Below are 19,786 nucleotides of genomic sequence, written 5' to 3'. Positions count from 1 at the left end.
GTTTTCTCTGGGCCCCTCCCCAATCGGACCGGGAGTGACATGTTTAGCCGCATGTTCTCCTTGAATTGCTGGCTGTCTGAGTGGTGTCCAAAAAATGAGGTGGGCTTCATAGATAATTGGCAAAGCTTCTGGGGAAAACCTGGTCTTGTTAGGAGAGACGGCATCCATCCCACTTTGGATGGAGCAGCTCTCATTTCTAGAAATCTGGCCAATCCTCCAAACTGTGACTATCCAGGGTTGGGACCAGGAAGCAGAGTTGTAGTCTTACACACCTCTCTGCAGCTTCTCTCCGCCTGCCATCCCCTCATTACCCCATCCCCGTAGAGACGGTGCCTGCTCCCAGACCACCAATAACCAGCAAAAATCTATTTAAGCATAAAAATTCAAAAAGAAAAAATAATATAGCACCTTCAACTGCACCACAGACTAAAACAGTTAAATGTGGTCTATTAAACATTAGGTCTCTCTCTTCTAAGTCCCTGTTGGTAAATGATATAATAATTGATCAACATATTGATTTATTCTGCCTTACAGAAACCTGGTTACAGCAGGATGAATATGTTAGTTTAAATGAGTCAACACCCCTGAGTCACACTAACTGTCAGAATACTCGTAGCACGGGCCGGAGGATTAGCAGCAATCTTCCATTCCAGCTTATTAATTAATCAAAAACCCAGACAGAGCTTTAATTCATTTGAAAGCTTGACTCTTAGTCTTGTCCATCCAAATTGGAAGTCCCAAAAACCAGTTTTATTTGTTATTATCTATCATCCACCTGGTCGTTACTGTGAGTTTCTCTGTGAATTTTCAGACCTTTTGTCTGACTTAGTGCTTAGCTCAGATAAGATAATTATAGTGGGCGATTTTAACATCCACACAGATGCTGAGAATGACAGCCTTAACACTGCATTTAATCTATTATTAGACTCTATTGGCTTTGCTCAAAAAGTAAATGAGTCCACCCACCACTTTAATCATATCTTAGATCTTGTTCTGACTTATGGTATGGAAATAGAAGACTTAACAGTATTCCCTGAAAACTCCCTTCTGTCTGATCATTTCTTAATAACATTTACATTTACTCTGATGGACTACCCAGCAGTGGGGAATAAGTTTTCATTACACTAGAAGTCTTTCAGAAAGCACTGTAACTAGGTTTAAGGATATGATTCCTTCTTTATGTTCTCTAATGCCATATACCAACACAGTGCAGAGTAGCTACCTAAACTCTGTAAGGGAGATAGAGTATCTCGTCAATAGTTTTACATCCTCATTGAAGACAGCTTTGGATGCTGTAGCTCCTCTGAAAAAGAGAGCTTTAAATCAGAAGTGTCTGACTCCATGGTATAACTCTCAAACTCGTAGCTTAAAGCAGATAACCCGTAAGTTGGAGAGGAAATGGCGTCTCACTAATTTAGAAGATCTTCACTTAGCCTGGAAAAAGAGTCTGTTGCTCTATAAAAAAGCCCTCCATAAAGCTAGGACATTTTTCTACTCATCACTAATTGAAGAAAATAAGAACAACCCCAGGTTTCTTTTCAGCACTGTAGCCAGGCTGACAAAGAGTCAGAGCTCTATTGAGCTGAGTATTCCATTAACTTTAACTAGTAATGACTTCATGACTTTCTTTGCTAACAAAATTTTAACTATTAGAGAAAAAATTACTCATAACCATCCCAAAGACGTATCGTTATCTTTGGCTGCTTTCAGTGATGCCGGTATTTGGTTAGACTCTTTCTCTCCGATTGTTCTGTCTGAGTTATTTTCATTAGTTACTTCATCCAAACCATCAACATGTTTATTAGACCCCATTCCTACCAGGCTGCTCAAGGAAGCCCTACCATTATTTAATGCTTCGATCTTAAATATGATCAATCTATCTTTGTTAGTTGGCTATGTACCACAGGCTTTTAAGGTGGCAGTAATTAAACCATTACTTAAAAAGCCATCACTTGACCCAGCTATCTTAGCTAATTATAGGCCAATCTCCAACCTTCCTTTTCTCTCAAAAATTCTTGAAAGGGTAGTTGTAAAACAGCTAACTGATCATCTGCAGAGGAATGGTCTATTTGAAGAGTTTCAGTCAGGTTTTAGAATTCATCATAGTACAGAAACAGCATTAGTGAAGGTTACAAATGATCTTCTTATGGCCTCGGACAGTGGACTCATCTCTGTGCTTGTTCTGTTAGACCTCAGTGCTGCTTTTGATACTGTTGACCATAAATTTTATTACAGAGATTAGAGCATGCCATAGGTATTAAAGGCACTGCGCTGCGGTGGTTTGAATCATATTTGTCTAATAGATTACAATTTGTTCATGTAAATGGGGAATCTTCTTCACAGACTAAAGTTAATTATGGAGTTCCACAAGGTTCTGTGCTAGGACCAATTTTATTCACTTTATATATGCTTCCCTTAGGCAGTATTATTAGACGGTATTGCTTAAATTTTCATTGTTACGCAGATGATACCCAGCTTTATCTATCCATGAAGCCAGAGGACACACACCAATTAGCTAAACTGCAGGATTGTCTTACAGACATAAAGACATGGATGACCTCTAATTTCCTGCTTTTAAACTCAGATAAAACTGAAGTTATTGTACTTGGCCCCACAAATCTTAGAAACATGGTGTCTAACCAGATCCTTACTCTGGATGGCATTATCCTGACCTCTAGTAATACTGTGAGAAATCTTGGAGTCATTTTTGATCAGGATATGTCATTCAAAGCGCATATTAAACAAATATGTAGGACTGCTTTTTTGCATTTACGCAATATCTCTAAAATCAGAAAGGTCTTGTCTCAGAGTGATGCTGAAAAACTAATTCATGCATTTATTTCCTCTAGGCTGGACTATTGTAATTCATTATTATCAGGTTGTCCTAAAAGTTCCCTAAAAAGCCTTCAGTTAATTCAAATGCTGCAGCTAGAGTGCTGACGGGGACTAGAAGGAGAGAGCATATCTCACCCATATTGGCCTCTCTTCATTGGCTTCCTGTTAATTCTAGAATAGAATTTAAAATTATTCTTCTTACTTATAAGGTTTTGAATAATCAGGTCCCATCTTATCTTAGGGACCTCGTAGTACCATATCACCCCAATAGAGCGCTTCGCTCTCAGACTGCAGGCTTACTTGTAGTTCCTAGGGTTTGTAAGAGTAGAATGGGAGGCAGAGCCTTCAGCTTTCAGGCTCCTCTCCTGTGGAACCAGCTCCCAATTCAGATCAGGGAGACAGACACCCTCTCTACTTTTAAGATTAGGCTTAAAACTTTCCTTTTTGCTAAAGCTTATAGTTAGGGCTGGATCAGGTGACCCTGAACCATCCCTTAGTTATGCTGCTATAGACGTAGACTGCTGGGGGGTTCCCATGATGCACTGTTTCTTTCTCTTTTTGCTCTGTATGCACCACTCTGCATTTAATCATTAGTGATCGATCTCTGCTCCCCTCCACGGCATTTCTTCCTGTTAAAAGGGAGTTTTTCCTTCCCACTGTAGCCAAGTGCTTGCTCACAGGGGGTCGTTTTGACCGTTGGGGTTTTACATAATTATCGTATGGCCTTGCCTTACAATATAAAGCGCCTTGGGGCAACTGTTTGTTGTGATTTGGCGCTATATAAAAAAAAACAAAAAAAAAAAACACCAGAATGAGGGTGTGGCCAGAGAGAGGGAAACACCACTATTGTCGCCACCTTCACGTGGGACGTGGAAGACATCGTCAGGGAGGCCCTGACGCGACACCCGGACCCCGGTGGAGGACCAAATAACAGACTGTACGTCCCACCAAAGGCAAGAGCTGCGGTCCTGGACTTCTGTCACAGTTCCAAGCTCTCCTGCCATCCAGGGGTACGAAGGACTGTGGCAGTGGTCCGGCAGCGTTTCTGGTGGGCGTCACTAGAAACTGATGTCTGGGAGTATGTCCAGGCCTGCACCATCTGCACCAGGGGCAAGGCTGTCCACCAACAGGAAAAAGGACTCCTCCAGCCGTTGCCGGTGCCTCGACGCCCCTGGTTCCATATAGGCCTGGACTTCGTCATGGGTCTCCCTGCATCCCAGGGTATGACGACCATCTTGACGATAGTGGACCGGTTCTCCAAGGCAGCCCACTTCGTGGCCCTCCCGAAGCTCCCGACGACCCAGGAGACTGCAGACCTCCTGGTCCACCACGTCGTGCGTCTGCATGGTATCCCTACAAACGTCTCAGACCGTGGTCCCCAGTTCTCCTCGCAAGTCTGGAGGAGTTTCTGTAGAGAACTGGGGGCCACCATGAGCCTCTCGTCCAGGTACCACCCCCAGACTAATGAACAAGCAGAGCGGGCTAATCAAGATCTGGAGCAGGCCCTAAGATGTGTGACCTCCGCGCACCCGACGGTCTGGAGTCAACATCTGGCCTGGATCGAGTACGCCCACAACAGCCAAATATCTTCGGCGACCGGCCTCTCCCCATTCGAGGTGTGTTTGGGGTACCAGCCCCCATTGTTTCCGGCTGTGGAGGGAGAGGTCTGGGTCCCCTCGGTCCAGGCCCACCTCAGAAGGTGCCGTCGGGTGTGGCGCACAGCCCGCTCTGCCCTTCTGACAGCCCGTACAAGGGCGAAGAGCCTTGCGGACCGCTGACGTACCCCGGCCCCCGCATACCAGCCCAGGCAGGAGGTTTGGCTTTCAACCAAGAACATTCCTCTGCATACGGACTCACCGAAACTAACGGACAGGTACATCAGACCATACACCATTACCAAGGTCATCAGTCCAGCCGCAGTGAAGCTGCTTCACTGCGGATACACCCCGTATTCCATGTGTCCAAGATTAAGCCATACCACACCTCAGACCTCTGCACCCCCGGGCCAGCGCCACCTCGTGCCTGCATCATCGACGGCGAGCCTGCGTGGACAGTCCGCAGGCTCCTGGATGTCCGCCAGAGGGGTTGGGGTCTCCAATATCTGGTGGACTGAGAGGGTTATGGACCCGAAGAACGCTCCTGGGTGAAGAGGAGCTTCATCCTGGATCCAGCCCTCCTGGCAGAGTTCTACCAGCGACATCCCGACAAGCCTGGTTGGGCGCCAGGAGGCGCCCGTTGAGGGGAGGGTCCTGTTATGTGGGCCACCCGAAGAGGAGGTACTGCTGGCTCACCACCAGAGGGCGCCCTGCCTGTTGTCTGGTTTCAGGCACCAGAGGGCGCAGCCGCCTCACAGGAGCTCCAGGTGCGCAGACACTGACAGCTGTCAGTCATCATCATCATCATCATGACCACCATAAAAGCCTGGGAGAATCATCAGAACCCTGCCGAGTTATCAGCTTACCAGACAGGTAAACCAACTCAGCCGTTCTGTGCCGTACGCACACGTCTTTGCAGCAGAGCTTTTTGCAGTCGTAACCTTTTGTACACTTGCAGCTTGTAGCCGAGTTTGTGGAAGTTGGAAGGAGTTGGCGTACCCACTCCTCACTCCAGACTTGTTAAGTGTTACATAAGGCACTGCACGTACTCTGTGTTCCTGTGTTTGGAGGTGGAGGTTTTTCCCTCAGGAAGGAACTGTGTTTTTGCTGACTGTTTTGCTGGGTGTACACACACCCACCGTAACCTGTTTGGTTTTCCTGCCAGCAGTACCAGATCTGACAGCTGGGAGCAGTGGCCACCTGGGGACTCGGGATTTGGCGGCTCCGGTGTGTTGCAGGTCTCCGTTGACGGTGGAACCTTGTGGGTCCCGGCTCTTCTCTGGATAAGGTGTCTCCTATCCTCGGGCCTGCCCATACGTCATCTTCTTGTAGAACTTTAATTGACAGACTAAAGCAGTATTTTGACCTGTAGTGCACATTTTGCAATATTAAATTGTATTTACTGGCATCTCTATTGTCCGTTCATTTACGCCCCCTGTGTGGGTCCGTGTTTTACACTTTCCCAACAGAAGGATTTTTATACAATAGTTTGATCCACAATTTTCAATTTTTACTGCAATCAAGTACCAAGTTTGGACGGGGTATTTTTTTTCTTCTAGTATTGCCTCTGTCACCACCACAATGGAAGTGTGAAGGTGTTAAGATTCACCTTTAATTTGTGTGCGTGTGTGTGTAAGGGGGGGGGGGGGGGGGCAACTTCTGTTTGTTGCATCACTGGTTATACAGCTTCATGACAAAAAGGAACAGAGATGGATTTTCACAAAAAGAAAATATGAAATTTAATGTAGTTTTCCAGAAGATATTGGAGCCAAGAGTTAATCTTTTCTTTTTTTGTATGAAAATCCTTCTCTGCACCACTCCACTTTGCAACAGGTAAAACTTGCACCAGTCACTACCAGTGAGGACTATATGTCCTTCAGAGATTTGTCTGGGTGGTTTGGTGGTTTCCCTCACTTGAACTGCTGTCTCCAGATTTACCACACAGTACCATGCTATTTACATTTCTTCATGACTGATGACTGTATATGAAGCTCAAGACACATTCAGTGACTTGAGAATGTTCATGTAGGCTATCCATCCTCTGACTTGTCCAAAGAAATCTGGCTGGAAAAATGTTGATTTGTGATTTGTATCAACAATAATCCTAATATTTAGTTTCTACAATTAGTTAGACTCGAAGGGCTGTGTATAAAAAAAGGTTGTAATTCTTATGTGGTTAATACAACATTTTTGTTAAACTGTTTGAATTAAAGTTGAAAGTCAACACTGCAAGTATGAGGGCCAGCTAAAATGTTCTGCGTCCAACATGATTATTTCAAAAACAAGCAAGTTATGGAAGTGAAACAAGTATAAGAATAATCATTTACTTATTGATGATAGCTACACCAAACGGGTTTTGAGTGCAATACCAGGCATAAGCAGAATTAACTGTGATATAACACATGCACACAGTAGTTGTTTAAAAAAAATAAAATGGTGATGTACATGGATATGAGTTTGAAACAGTGCAGTATTACTGAATTCCTTCCAAAGTAGTGTTGTGCATCCATGGACATTCATCAGAGAATGAGAGTTGTCTATGCAGATGCCTGTGTGGATGTCAGTACAAAAGGAGTTTGAAGGGTAAAAATCCAGTCACGATGAATCTGCATGACCAATTTTTGTAACTGCGATGGTATCCGTCTCACAGACTGTCTGGAACATGGCAACATGCCAACTCCAACCCATACTATGTGGACACTTTGCAAAAGCTGCATGCACGCTTGAACATTGTCATGGAAAAGACAATTCTTTAGCATGACAATGCTCATCCACACATGAGTTGACAAACACAGGCTGCATTGCAGTGGCTCATATTTTATGAGATCTTAACACACAGACTATATAGTCTGGATCCTGCACGTTCTGACTTTTCCTTTTTCCCAAGCTGAAAGAACACCTGAAGGGACACCATTACACTAATGATGCAGAGGTGCAAGCAGCTGTGCTTCACTGTTCCCATGAGAAGACAATTTCTTCAAGGAAAGGGAAGGTGACTATGTGGAAATGTAATGACACTGCTTGATAGCGAACATTCAAAACTTTAAGCAGATATGTCATTCATGTGAGTATCTTGCTTGTTATTGACAAAAAAGAAAAAAATCACATAGCAGACACAACTTTTCAGCTGACTCTTGTATATCTAGATTGTGTAATTTCAACTCCACTGTTGTGGCATGCAGAGACAATATTACAAAAATTGCATTATACAAATTTAGCTGGATTTTCTTGAGACTTATTCAACAGCCCGACGTAAACAAATTGCTACTGTACCACTGAAGCACCACCACCTCAATAGCAACAACATACAATTTCATGGAGAGAAAATAGTTTCATTTCTTCCAAATGGCCACAGGATAATAGCCAGAATTGTATGCTACATGCTAGCATGTTTAATTTATGGATACAAAATACCAGCTGGTTGTGCATGATGAGGCTGCACACTGTATGAGCAGAGAGGGAAGGCGTTACTACTGTATCATCCTTATTAGAATGACATATCCCTTTTATAAATCACTCATCCTTCAATGGAAAGCACAAATGAGGACAGTGATTTTAATGACCACCTCTTCTAAAATGGGAAACTCTGATATTCAGTATATGAAAGGTTATCAATAAAGAGTGAGATTAAAATAATGGTATTAGATTATATGAAATAAAGCTGTAAAGCTACCCTTCTCATTAAATTAGGTTAGACAAAAACTTCCAAATCAGGGACTGTGAAGAGTTTATTTTTTTAATAATGAAGGATGATAAATCTTCAAGTCAGTGCTTCACAGCTCATCTCACCCCCCATCTAAAATTATCTTTCATTATGAGGGCTTCAAAGAGGTAGAAAGGCACGAGGGAGTTGTCAATCATCCAGCAGGAGGATGAGGAGCAGATGAAGTACAGCAGCACAATTTAATCATAAAATAACTGTATCAAATGCAATGTGATTACATTATGTGCAAACTGATTAATCAGTCTCCAATTAATTTAGAGTTCACATCTCAAGATTCTCTAAAGGGAAATCGACACGAGAACTTTATGAGCCATTAAGTTTAGAGGTTCTCTGTGTTGATCCCATTAGTCACTCTGACATCTGATGAGTCCCATCAGGTCAGTCAGATTAATATCAACCCAAAGATTAAAGGAAACATGTATTAATCCTTATCAATAATGATGTATCATTACATTCATACATGCATTCCTACACAAATCTTCCCTGTTTTGTCCTGTATTTCATGCTCACATCCGCTACCTCTGACTGAAATTGTTTAGATGAAAGAATCATTAAAACTTGTATTAGGTCTTATGGAACCCACTGATATCAAATCTATATGCAGAAAGGATTGTTCTCATAAGCTGCCTGTGAGATATTAATATTCTTCTGTCTATTTGCAGAAGGCTCAAAATAAATTAGATTGTATGGTATCAGGTAAGCTGTTAATATGTGTGTTGTACTTTTACCTCTTTATCTTTTTCTGCTCCTGCTTCTGTGTCATTTTTCTGCCATTTATGACAAACAAACTGAAAACTTTAATAACTTGGTGGTGTAATTTGAAACAGGAATCAGTTTGGAATCAATGTTTTTTTGAAAATTTGGAACAGCTCAAGTGAATGTGTCAGGAGGTGTGGTCGGACACAGAGCAGGCACATTGATATAGTCTGTCACCAGAGAGCATTTGTGCCTTAGACCACCAAAAATGAGTACCGTACAAAGAGGACAAGATCATGATAAGTTCTATGAAGACACGCTGAGTAAAAAAATTTACATTAAATTCACACACAGCATTTAATAAATGAATGAGTGAATTATTCATCTTTTGCAGTTGTGTTGTAAGGATCAAGAAGTTATCTTGTGATCATCATCTTATGTTCTATGAGCTAAAAAATAATACAGTATTAAAGTACATTTAAACTACATGAAATGGTGCAACAAACAAATATATTTCATCTTCAGAAGATTTGTTCTTGAGATGTGGTCCATGTTGATGACTAACAGAATGTCTGTGGAGATTCTCCTTCAGCTAGATCAGGCTATCCAAGAGTGTTTTTTTTTTTTCTGGATGAAGAGGAAAACCTCTTCAAGGAACCAAACAAGTCCAGTTGACCTGACTCAACCTGCTTGGAAGTAACAGAATGCACTGTCTGCAAAAATATTTACAACTTACCCCTGTAAGGACATCTTATCAGATCAATAAGCCAACAGAGGGGCAATAAACAGACACATGGATAAACATAAATCACTGTAGGATACTTACATGTCTTGGCAGTTGTTAACAGTGGTTCACTTTCTCCTGTCGGATAAGAAGCCGTTACGCGTACAGTGTAGTCTGTGCCGCTCTTTAGGTTCACGATGTGCATGGTGGTCACATCTTCATCCACTGATGTCTCCTGAACCTGCCCTGGAACTATGTGAGACACAAACAGGCAGGAACAAGGATGATGAACAAACTATATTATATATATAATTCTTGTAAGTTTAACCACTTTAAATGTGAGACTAGAAACTACGATTAATTTTATTGCTGATCAAACTGGAAAATCAAACACACTGAGAAGTCAAAAGAAATTCACCTACAGACCAATACAGCGGGACAACACAACATTTAAATATTGTGCAAACACACTGTGCAATAGAAAGTTGGACGAGCACGAAGCATCTGCATAGAACTGAGGTGAACCTCCCATCCCCAAAGCTACGCGTGAGCTGGGAATGTGACAGGAGGTGTTTTCAAGCGGCCAATATTCTGTTTAAAGTTTTTTTTTTTTTTTTTTTTTTTTTAGGTACACAGACAGGTAATAATCAGGTAAAACACTTTACTTGAAGGTATGGTCATAATAGTGACATAACACTGTCATAACTGTTACATGACACAGTGATGAACATGTCATAACATACCAATAATCCTTAATACACTGATTCTATTTAGGAATGCAGAGTGCAATTCAAAGTAAATCAATTTATTTTCTGTAACACTGCCAGTACAGACAGTTTTTAGCATTGGCATTGGAAATGGAAGTTCCCAAATACAGGCAACGTCACTGCCTCCATGCAAGCATTCCCTCGATCAGAGTATGTTTGCATTCGCATGAAACAAAAACAAGACTTAAAACTACAAAAGATGCCTCATCATGGTTACTGACCATAACTCTTAGACCTTTCAGATGAAGAGTTTACACTGGTTCCCCTGTTCAGTGAAGCAAAGGATGAGGAATAAGCAGATTTGCGTAAATATATAATTTCATAATTTGTGCTTTTCATTCATACAGTCTAAAGCAAATGCAGTTTAATAAGTCATAGACCTAAGGGATCAATATAAAAAAGCTTCTTTAGAACAAGTGAAATAAAACACAAAGTCAAATGATAATTATAGAGATGCAATTTGACAAGTTGTACATCATAATACATCGAATAGTATTTGAATGCAACAATTTCCTACTCAAACACTGCATTACAGCTCTCTGCAGTAAACAGGAACTCTATGCACGAACCAGAAATATTCAGAAGACACACCCTCTCGGCCATTAAAATAAAACAAATATATAATATTAATGGAGGTTATTTAGTCTGCTATTCCATCTGTTACAAAGGCCAGAATAAAATAACAGTTATGCACAAATACAATAAAAGAGAAAATTAAAAATAAACAAAGGCAATGCAACAGGAAAAACAAAACTTATAAATAAAGGATGAGCCTCAGCAACTACCTCCACAATATGCCTCCCAATGGAACAACTTTGATAGGAAACAGGCTGTGTTTAAATACTTAAATGTGTGTGTGAATGTGTGCGTGTGTGAGTGTATATATATATTTTACATTTGTGCAACGGTTGTAAATTGTGTTCTTGCAGAAGACATTGACAAACAGGTATTGTTCTTCCAGCTACATGATTTTCAGTGAAACTGTGAGTCTGGTGAATTTTATTTCCCTTCAAATTCATTCCTACAGTCAGATTTATGGCACCTTGTCTGCTTGATGCTGGATTATCACAACCAAAATAATTGTGTTTAGTCTGAAAACACTCACAGAAACTATAAAGACTGGAGCCATGGTTCAGAAGAATGAAAGAATTAACATCAGAGGAAAAACGGCAATGCTTCAGTAGAATAAATAAGGACAGGGTAAAATTGTTCAGTTTTGGACAGAAAGAAAACTTGAAAACAAAGTCTAAAAGCCTTTGGCTCCCAAGTCTGTGGTTCCCAACCAGGGGACCATAGGTCCGCGGGCCTGGGGGGTGTCTGTTCTTTCTTTGGATAAAACAAGGAGAAAAGGGGGTGGTGGAGAAACTCTAATAAAATCTATCCATCCATTTTCTATACCCGGTTACTCCAATTAAGGGTCATGAGGGTCATAGGGCGTGAGGCAGAGTACACCCTGGACAGGACGCCAGTATGGTGCAGGGCCTATAATAAAACATAAATTAAAAATATAAAATTATAAATTTGTGTTAAAATAAATTTTTTGCCCAAAAACAAAAATCACTTTATTGTTTTTTGGGGTAGGTGGGGGAGGGGGGTGAAAGAAAAAAGCTTGGGAACCATCGTCTTAAAATTTGAAGATTTACTCACATTTAGAGTTATCAGAGATCCCCACCCCCACTGCAAAAAACAAAACAAAACAAAAAAAGTGAATTAGATGTACTATTACAATTATGGGCTACTTCATCCATTGTTTCATGTCATGTAGCAAAGAACCTAAAAAACACAGTGCATGACTGGCAGGCAATACAATTAAATAATAACAATCATAATAATCTGTATAGGTCATGTAACTGATTGAAATAAATCTTTCAGATGGAAAAGCACTTTATAAATGCAGTCCATTTAACATTCTTGTAAAAATCTGAAATGGGTCAATTTCACCCGAATACCATGCAGGGGTTCAGGCCCCTTAACACATAATGTGAATTTGGTCAAATTGCACATGAAGTGCGTATGAAGCAGGAATCGTATCCAATACATGTAAAATCGCAGCTGCTTCCAACACCTCGTACAACTATTTGCGCACACCATCGGCTGAAAGACAGAGTGTGCGCTGTGAGAGCCCATCGAACCCTCTTGCGGCAGGTGTCGGCCACATTCCAGCTGACAGACAAGAACATCTAACACCGCTCGCTTGGCACTTAGAAAATGTGTGGCCACACTATTAACACAAAAACAGTTAGCAGACAATCACTGTTGAGCTGGATTTGAAATTTGTCCACACGAGTGTGGAGTTGCAAAAAGCCGCACACATGTGGTGCATTTGTCTTGCACGTATCACCACTTTGTGAACAACTGTGTGAAAAAACAGTCCAACAGTTTAAGAATTGGTGGCTTATTTGAAACCATCGGGTTCCCCTCGTGATATGGTTCCCCCCCCCCCCCCCCCCCCCTGCTTTTTTAAAGAACTTTTTCCTACCTTAGGGCAGTCTGTTCTGACCATTATAAACAGCAGCCTATCCTCCGGTGTTGTCCCTGTTAGTTTTAAACACGCAGTCGTTCAGCCTTTGCTGAAGAAGCCTGGCCTCGACAACACTGAACTATCAAACTTTAGGCCTATCTCTAAGTTGCCATTTCTCTCCAAGATCCTGGAGAAAATTGTCTATGCACAACTTTTAACTTACCTTGATGACCATAACATTTCAGAGGTTTTTCAGTCTGGTTTTAAAATGTTGCATAGCACAGAAACTGCCTTTTTAAAGGTTTTTAATGACATTTTAATGGCAAATGATAGCGGCAACCATGTCATTCTTGTCCCGCTTGACCTGACTGCTGCTTTTGATATAACTGACCACAACACACTGATAAATCGTTTGCAGCAGCTTGTGGGCATCGGTGGTAGTGTCCTGGACTGGTTCAGGTCCTACTTAACTCTTAGGACTATGTGCGTTGGCCTCGGGGTTTGTGAGTCAGGGCTGTGAAATGAAAATTGTGAAATCCGAGGAAAACCTGCAGGGGGTCGGGGGGGCCCAGAATTAAATTTTTATATAATGATACTTTTCAGCATCTCCTGGAAGAACAAATCTCAAAATTAGTGGATATTTAAATGATCCTACATTCAACCTTTTATTTGACCTGTCAATGATGATGCTGAAATAACAGAATATGACTTGGAAATAGGACCTGGAATGATTTTCCTTTTAATTGTAAACCAAATTATGCATTAACTCAGAACAATTAAACTACATGACATTCATGAAGACTGAAAAGACTGTTACAGCTTTTCAAAAACCCCAGCTAAAGCTTGGAGAATATTTGGAAAATCATGGTAAAATATCAATAACATACCTTATAGTAAAAAGTCACTTATATTCTTGTGTAAATTCATGTAGCCTAAATCCATTCAAATCCACAATGTCATTTTTACAATGAAAGAAAGTCTAGATTAGTGAAACAAAGTCACATAATCTTGTCTAAAATCCTGTTTGAACAGCAGAATGTTTATTTTCCAGGGAGAGAAAAATGCTTACCGTGTTTTCCTGAGGGCACAGTTCACTTTTCCCGTTTCTTTTATCTTTCAGGTGTGTTGATGAAGCCAGTGACGATTCCACGGTTTCTTGTCCTTATAAGACTTTTTCAAACAGTCCTTCTCGCCATCTCTCTGTGCGACGTCGGTCCGTGACACAGACATGCTGCACAAATCTTATTTTAAAAACTTGAAAGCTCTAAAACTTTGGGATATCCACATGCTAAGTTTAGCATAAGCGTCGCACAGGAGCCACACAGCGTCGCCGCAGCAACCAACCAGTCCTGCTTTACGACAACTGTCATAACAGTTACGCTTTGAGTGGCATTTTTCCTCCGCGAAACTCCACAGATCTGAGGAAACTGATCTGTATCTGTAACACACAGATCAGTCTCCGCGGACTTATAAAACATACACGATGTCGTAAAAAAGAGAACGCTTTGCGATAAGCATTTTAAAAACTCAGTGATGTTCATGATTAAAGAGTACATCACTAACACCCCACAGCCCCTCCCCATGATGAAATCCGCAGAATCCCATGGATCTGCAGAGTTTTCACAGCCCTGGTGAGTCCTCCTCTGCTCCACTTTTATATGGGGTCCCACAGGGTTCAATTCTTGGACCCCTACTCTTCTCCATGTATTTGCTTCCCCTGGGGTCCATTCTCAGAAAGCATGGCATCAGCTTCCACTGCTATGCTGATGACAGCCAGCTATATGCCCCCCTAAGAAAAATGATGCCTCTTCTCTTCAGCACCTTTTGTCCTGTCTTGAGGATGTTAAAGGCTGGATGCACTGAATTTTCTTAATTTTAATGAAAAGAAAACGGAGGTGATTGTTTTTGGCTATAGCAGCTCCTGTTCTTCCTCACCTGTCGATCTGGGGCCTTTGTCAGCCTTTTCGACCCTACTGTCACAAACTTGGGTTTTAAGATGGACAACAATTTTAAACTGGGCCACCAAACCAGTGGCAGTAGTCAGATCGAGTTTCTTTCACTTAAGGCAGCTTGCTAAGGTTAAGCCTTTTCTTGCACATCAGCACTTTGAAACAGTAATCCATGCTTTTATTACCTTCCGGCTGGATTACTGTAATGCACTTATTATGGAATTAGCCAGTCCTCTCCCTTGCACGTCTCTAGGTAGTTCAAAATGCTGCCGCCCGTCTGCTAACTGGTGCACGTAAGAGGGAGCACATTACATCTATCCTGGCCTCCCTCCACTGGCTGCCTGTGCATTTCAGAATTCATTTTAAGATTATTATTATTATTTGTTTTTAAATCTTTAAATGGCCTCTGCCCTGCCCTACCTCTCTGAGCTGCTTCATCGTTACGCCCCCTGCTCGCCACCTCCGATCAGCTGATCAGCTCCTCCTGGAGGTGCCGAGGTGTAAGCGTATGCTCAGAGGGGACCGAGCTTTTACTGTTGAGGCCTCCAAAGATGTGGAACGAGTTACCGCTCCACATCAGGCAGGCCTCTTCATTTCTGTTTTTAAAACTAATCTTAAAACCCACTTTTATGTACTGGCTTTTACCCAGAATGAGATTCTCGATCTGTTTTGGTTGTTTTAACTGTTTTTACTTGTTTAGATTATTTTTGTTTTTTGGGCTTGTTTTTTATTTGTACTTCGTGGTTTGTTGTCTTTTATGTCCCCTTGTGTACAACACTTTGTTTCAGCTGCCAGCTGTTTTTTTTAAAGTGCTTTATAAATAAAGTTGATTTGATCTGATTTGAAGAACAATGTTTCTCACTTTTCAATTGCAAGGAATTTAGGGATTCCATAATCTACAGTCCATAATATAATCAGAAGATTCAGAGAATCTGGAGAACTTTCTACACGCAAGCGGCAAGGCCGAAACCAACACTGAATGCCAGTGACCTTCGATCTCTCAGGCGGCACTGCATAAAAACAGACCTCATTGTGTAAAGGATCTGACCACGGTTGGCTCAGGAACACTTCAGACCATTGTCAGTTTAACACAGTTTGTCGCTACATCTACAAATGCAAGTTAAAACTCTACCATGCAAAGCGAAAAGCCGAACCCTGGACTGGTTGAACAACTGAAGTTATACATCAGCAAGAATGGGAAACCAATTCCATCTACAAAGCTTCAACAATTAGTGTCCTTGTAACACAGTGTAAACATACCACTGTCCCAGCTTTTTGAAACGTTTTTGCAGGCATCCCATTTCAAAATGAGCAAATATTTGCACAAAACAATAAAGTTTATCTGTTTGAACATTAAATATCTTGTCTTTGTGGTGTATTCAATTGAATATAGGTGGAGGAGGATTTGCAAATCATTGTATCTGTTTTATTTACATTTTACACAATGTCCCAACTTCACTGGAATTGGGGTTGTACAACATTACTCCATGAGGTGCGGTCTCTGCCTGCTGTCCTCACATGGAAATATATAAAACATCTTGTGCCTTTGAGCCATGCTGCAGCGGCTGCACATAGCGCACCTCCTTCATGTCAATGTTGATTTCAGTCCATTTTTCCATACTGATTATAGGCCAGCAATGGTAGCACAGTGGTAAAGTTTCCATCTGGTAATCAGAACTTAGGGGTTTGAATCCCGTGAGTGGCTTTTTTTATACTGATGCTATACGGATGTTATTTAACTCAGGGTTCTGTATTGCATCCCCTTTTATGTATTATATTTCAACCCAGTGATATTCACGATTATACAGTGGGTTTTTATTTATTTTCCTCCACATCAGTGGCGGGATGTGGTGCACCTTGTTCCAGCTGCTCGCACTGTGTTCCTGCTTGCACGACACTTGTCACATGCATGACACAGTTACGTGCATGACACTGTCAAGTGCACGTACTGTCGCACTGGATCGGCACGCCTGCCTGTCGGCTCGAGGTTTCGTGGTTCGTTCATACGAGCTTGTTCTGGCCGTCAGCCGCCCAGATTTTACTTAATCATACTATGTCTGAAGGGGCCTTAATGTTTGCAACTCATCATACTTAGAACCTGGACAGGCTGCCACGGTATTGCATGGTCAGCCCAGTCTCATGTTTTTTTTTTGTTTGTTTTTGTGCTCCTGTGACGAAATGAGTCAAATTTTCGTGACAGTTTTTTTAACTTCACTATTCCTAACCCTACTTCTACCCCCGACCTTAACCTTGACCATAACCTAATCTTACTCTATCCCCCACCCTAACCTAACCACCCCGACTCCCCCACTTCACTTTTAATTTTGTGCAACCATGACGGAATAAATTAGAATGAATTCGTGCTGTCATGACGAAAATAAGGAGCTTTCGTCACAATATCACAATATCAATTCCATTTAGTGAAGAATTGTAGTAATAAAAACTTACTTACACTCAGTGTAATATATTGAATGATGGTTTATTTGTTAAAAATATATTTATTATTATTATTGTTGTTGTTGTTTGTAAAAAGAGGTCTTTAAAATGTCTTCAGAAGCAGACCTTTACTCAAACAAGTGTGGGAGGTGCAGGGCCCTTTAGACTCCATTCTCTGGCTCCATGCCTGTGTATTGTCTCTATAAACAGGAGTTAAACAGAAGGCAGCAAGGAAAAACATGTTAATTGTTTTGGGGAAATTGCTATCTGATTGGTTCAATCTATCACATGTGGCATTCATCAGAAAAAGATGTGTGCACAGTGTTTGATGAGATGTGTGTTTTTAAACTTTCATCATGAATATGACCCTGTGACCACTCCATGCTTATGAAACAGAGGGAGATACACACTGTTTAAAGGGCTTAAAGCAGACAACATGCATGAACCTATGTGGTGACTCAGGTTAAATGAATCTAGTACAGATCAGTCAAAAAAATGCCTCAACTGAGCATTTATGCCCAAGGAGGTTTGTGTATGCTGCCATCCACACACTACTTAATTCCTTCCTTCCTGAAGGCCAAACTATGGCTTGAGGGTCACCGTGTCAAAGAATTAGTTGTGTTAGAAGAAATTTATGTTAATGTGTAATTATTGCATTAACCTTGACCGTACTAGTAATTACAAAATCACTTACTATATTTTGGTCCAGTTTATTTATTTATTTTTTTTACGCAAGTCAATGTTATATATATATAATATATATATATATATATATATATATATATATATATATATAATATATATAATTTGAGTAGCAAAATGACAGACAAACAACAAAAATTATATTCAAATTATTTCCACCAGGTTTTGTAATCAGAAATGCTGTTTGAATTGTTTTCTAGAAAACAACAAACAGATGCAGGCGAAAGCATAACCTCCCTAGTGAAGATAGTAAAATTTGTTCTGTGTTTTGTTGTTTCTTCTCTTATGAAGATGAAGTATCAGCACAATAAGAAATGCATGAAAAAGTCCCACAGCAAAAATATTTTATCCTGAGGGTCTGTTTTTGGGTTACAGTGATGATAAATGTTGGAAGCTTTTTTTGCCACTTCCCATCATGTATAAACTACTGTTTGTGCATGTATGTGTACCATAGAGGGGCTGGTAGACAATCCTGTAACCCACAGGAAGTGACTGAGGTGGATCCCAGGTGAGCCTGAAGCGGTTGAACCTTTCCTCTGACACACGAAGGTTGGTAGGAGGCAAGAGAGGCACTAACAAAACACACACAGAGAAAAGCAAAAATATTAAATATTACAACTTTATAGTTACACTTTACTACTTACTTACGTTACATATAATTATTCATATACTTGCTGTATGGGGCAGGTATCATATTTCTCTTTGATTACATTTGTCAGTAAAGTCAAGGTAAGTTGACAAATGGATGGATTTGGACTTATTATAGTTTTTAGAACGTATCCCATTCTTTATCCTTATTCTCATTATTTTCATGAATATGCATCCGAGAATGTCCTCACCGTTGATGTTACGAACATGAATAACAAACATCATGGGTCTCCCCCAGAAATTGAAGGAATTTCCAAAGTATGGAAAAAAAAAAAATTATTTTTGAACGTTTTTAAAATCCTGCTACAGTCAGACACAACCCATAATTATCAAAATTATATTAAAACAAGAGCAAACAGTGATGTAGATCACCTCCAAAATTCAGTGGAGTCTTCCATGCCCTAATATGTATCTGTGGTACAATTTGGTGAGAATCCATGAAGTAGTTTTGATGTAATCCTTAAAAGCCTACAAAGAGAATCTTGATCCACAATCCTGGATCATATCACATCCAGAATTTAATAAAGCCCGATGATTTTATTATGTCCTTGGTGGACGTAAAAATGCGTGAAACTTGTGAGTGGATATGTAATGAGCTTAGAATACTCTTATCACTTTCTGAAATAACTCACACACACACACACACACCACACACAACACACACACACACACACACGCGCACACACACAGATCTTTATTAATCCTCTAGGGGAAATTCAGGCATCCTGTATCTCACAGGTACAGAAACAAACAAAACAACAATCTAGCAACCAAGCAAAGTAGGAAAAAGAGTGAGCAAACGATGCTGACAATGACAATAAACATTATAAAATATTAAAATGTGGTAAAAGATTTTATAAAAAATAATCAATGAATAAATTGACTAATAAATAATTAAAAACAATTAAAAATACTAAAAAATAAAGGGACATCATTCCCATTGCACAGTGCCCATGGGGGTTCAGGGGCAGCAACAGCCAGCTCAGGAGCCATCTGCCATCGACTGAGTTGTTAAACTCTCCAAAGGCTGTGGGCAGGAAGGACCTCCTGTGCTACGGCAGGTCCGCGGCGCAGGGGAGATGAGCCGCCCACACCCTGCTGCTCTGCTCTAACCAGGATGTAGTGGAGCGGGTGGCTATCATTGTCCCTTGATGGCCAGCAGCTTGCCCATCATGCAGCTCTCCATCACAATCCCCAGTGGGACGAGGCTCCTTCCCAGCACCGACCCCAGCCTTCCTGACCAGCTTGC

General features: G+C 41.0%; 1 protein-coding gene across 1 annotated transcript in view; it reads right to left on the bottom strand.

Moving 5' to 3' along the window:
* LOC117514639 (collagen alpha-1(XIV) chain-like) overlaps positions 1-19,786 on the bottom strand; it is a 496,536-nt gene that overhangs the window by 211,298 nt on the left and 265,452 nt on the right. Inside the window, exon 22 of the mRNA XM_034175192.1 lies at positions 9,677-9,826. Within this exon, the coding sequence (XP_034031083.1) occupies positions 9,677-9,826 (150 nt within the window). The remainder of the gene's footprint in view (positions 1-9,676; positions 9,827-19,786) is intronic.

This window comes from Thalassophryne amazonica, chromosome 7, assembly GCF_902500255.1.
Source record: "Thalassophryne amazonica chromosome 7, fThaAma1.1, whole genome shotgun sequence".
Lineage (NCBI taxonomy): Eukaryota > Metazoa > Chordata > Actinopteri > Batrachoidiformes > Batrachoididae > Thalassophryne > Thalassophryne amazonica.
The sequence above is the reverse complement of the archived record's forward strand: the minus strand, read 5'-3'. Positions and strand labels throughout refer to the sequence as shown.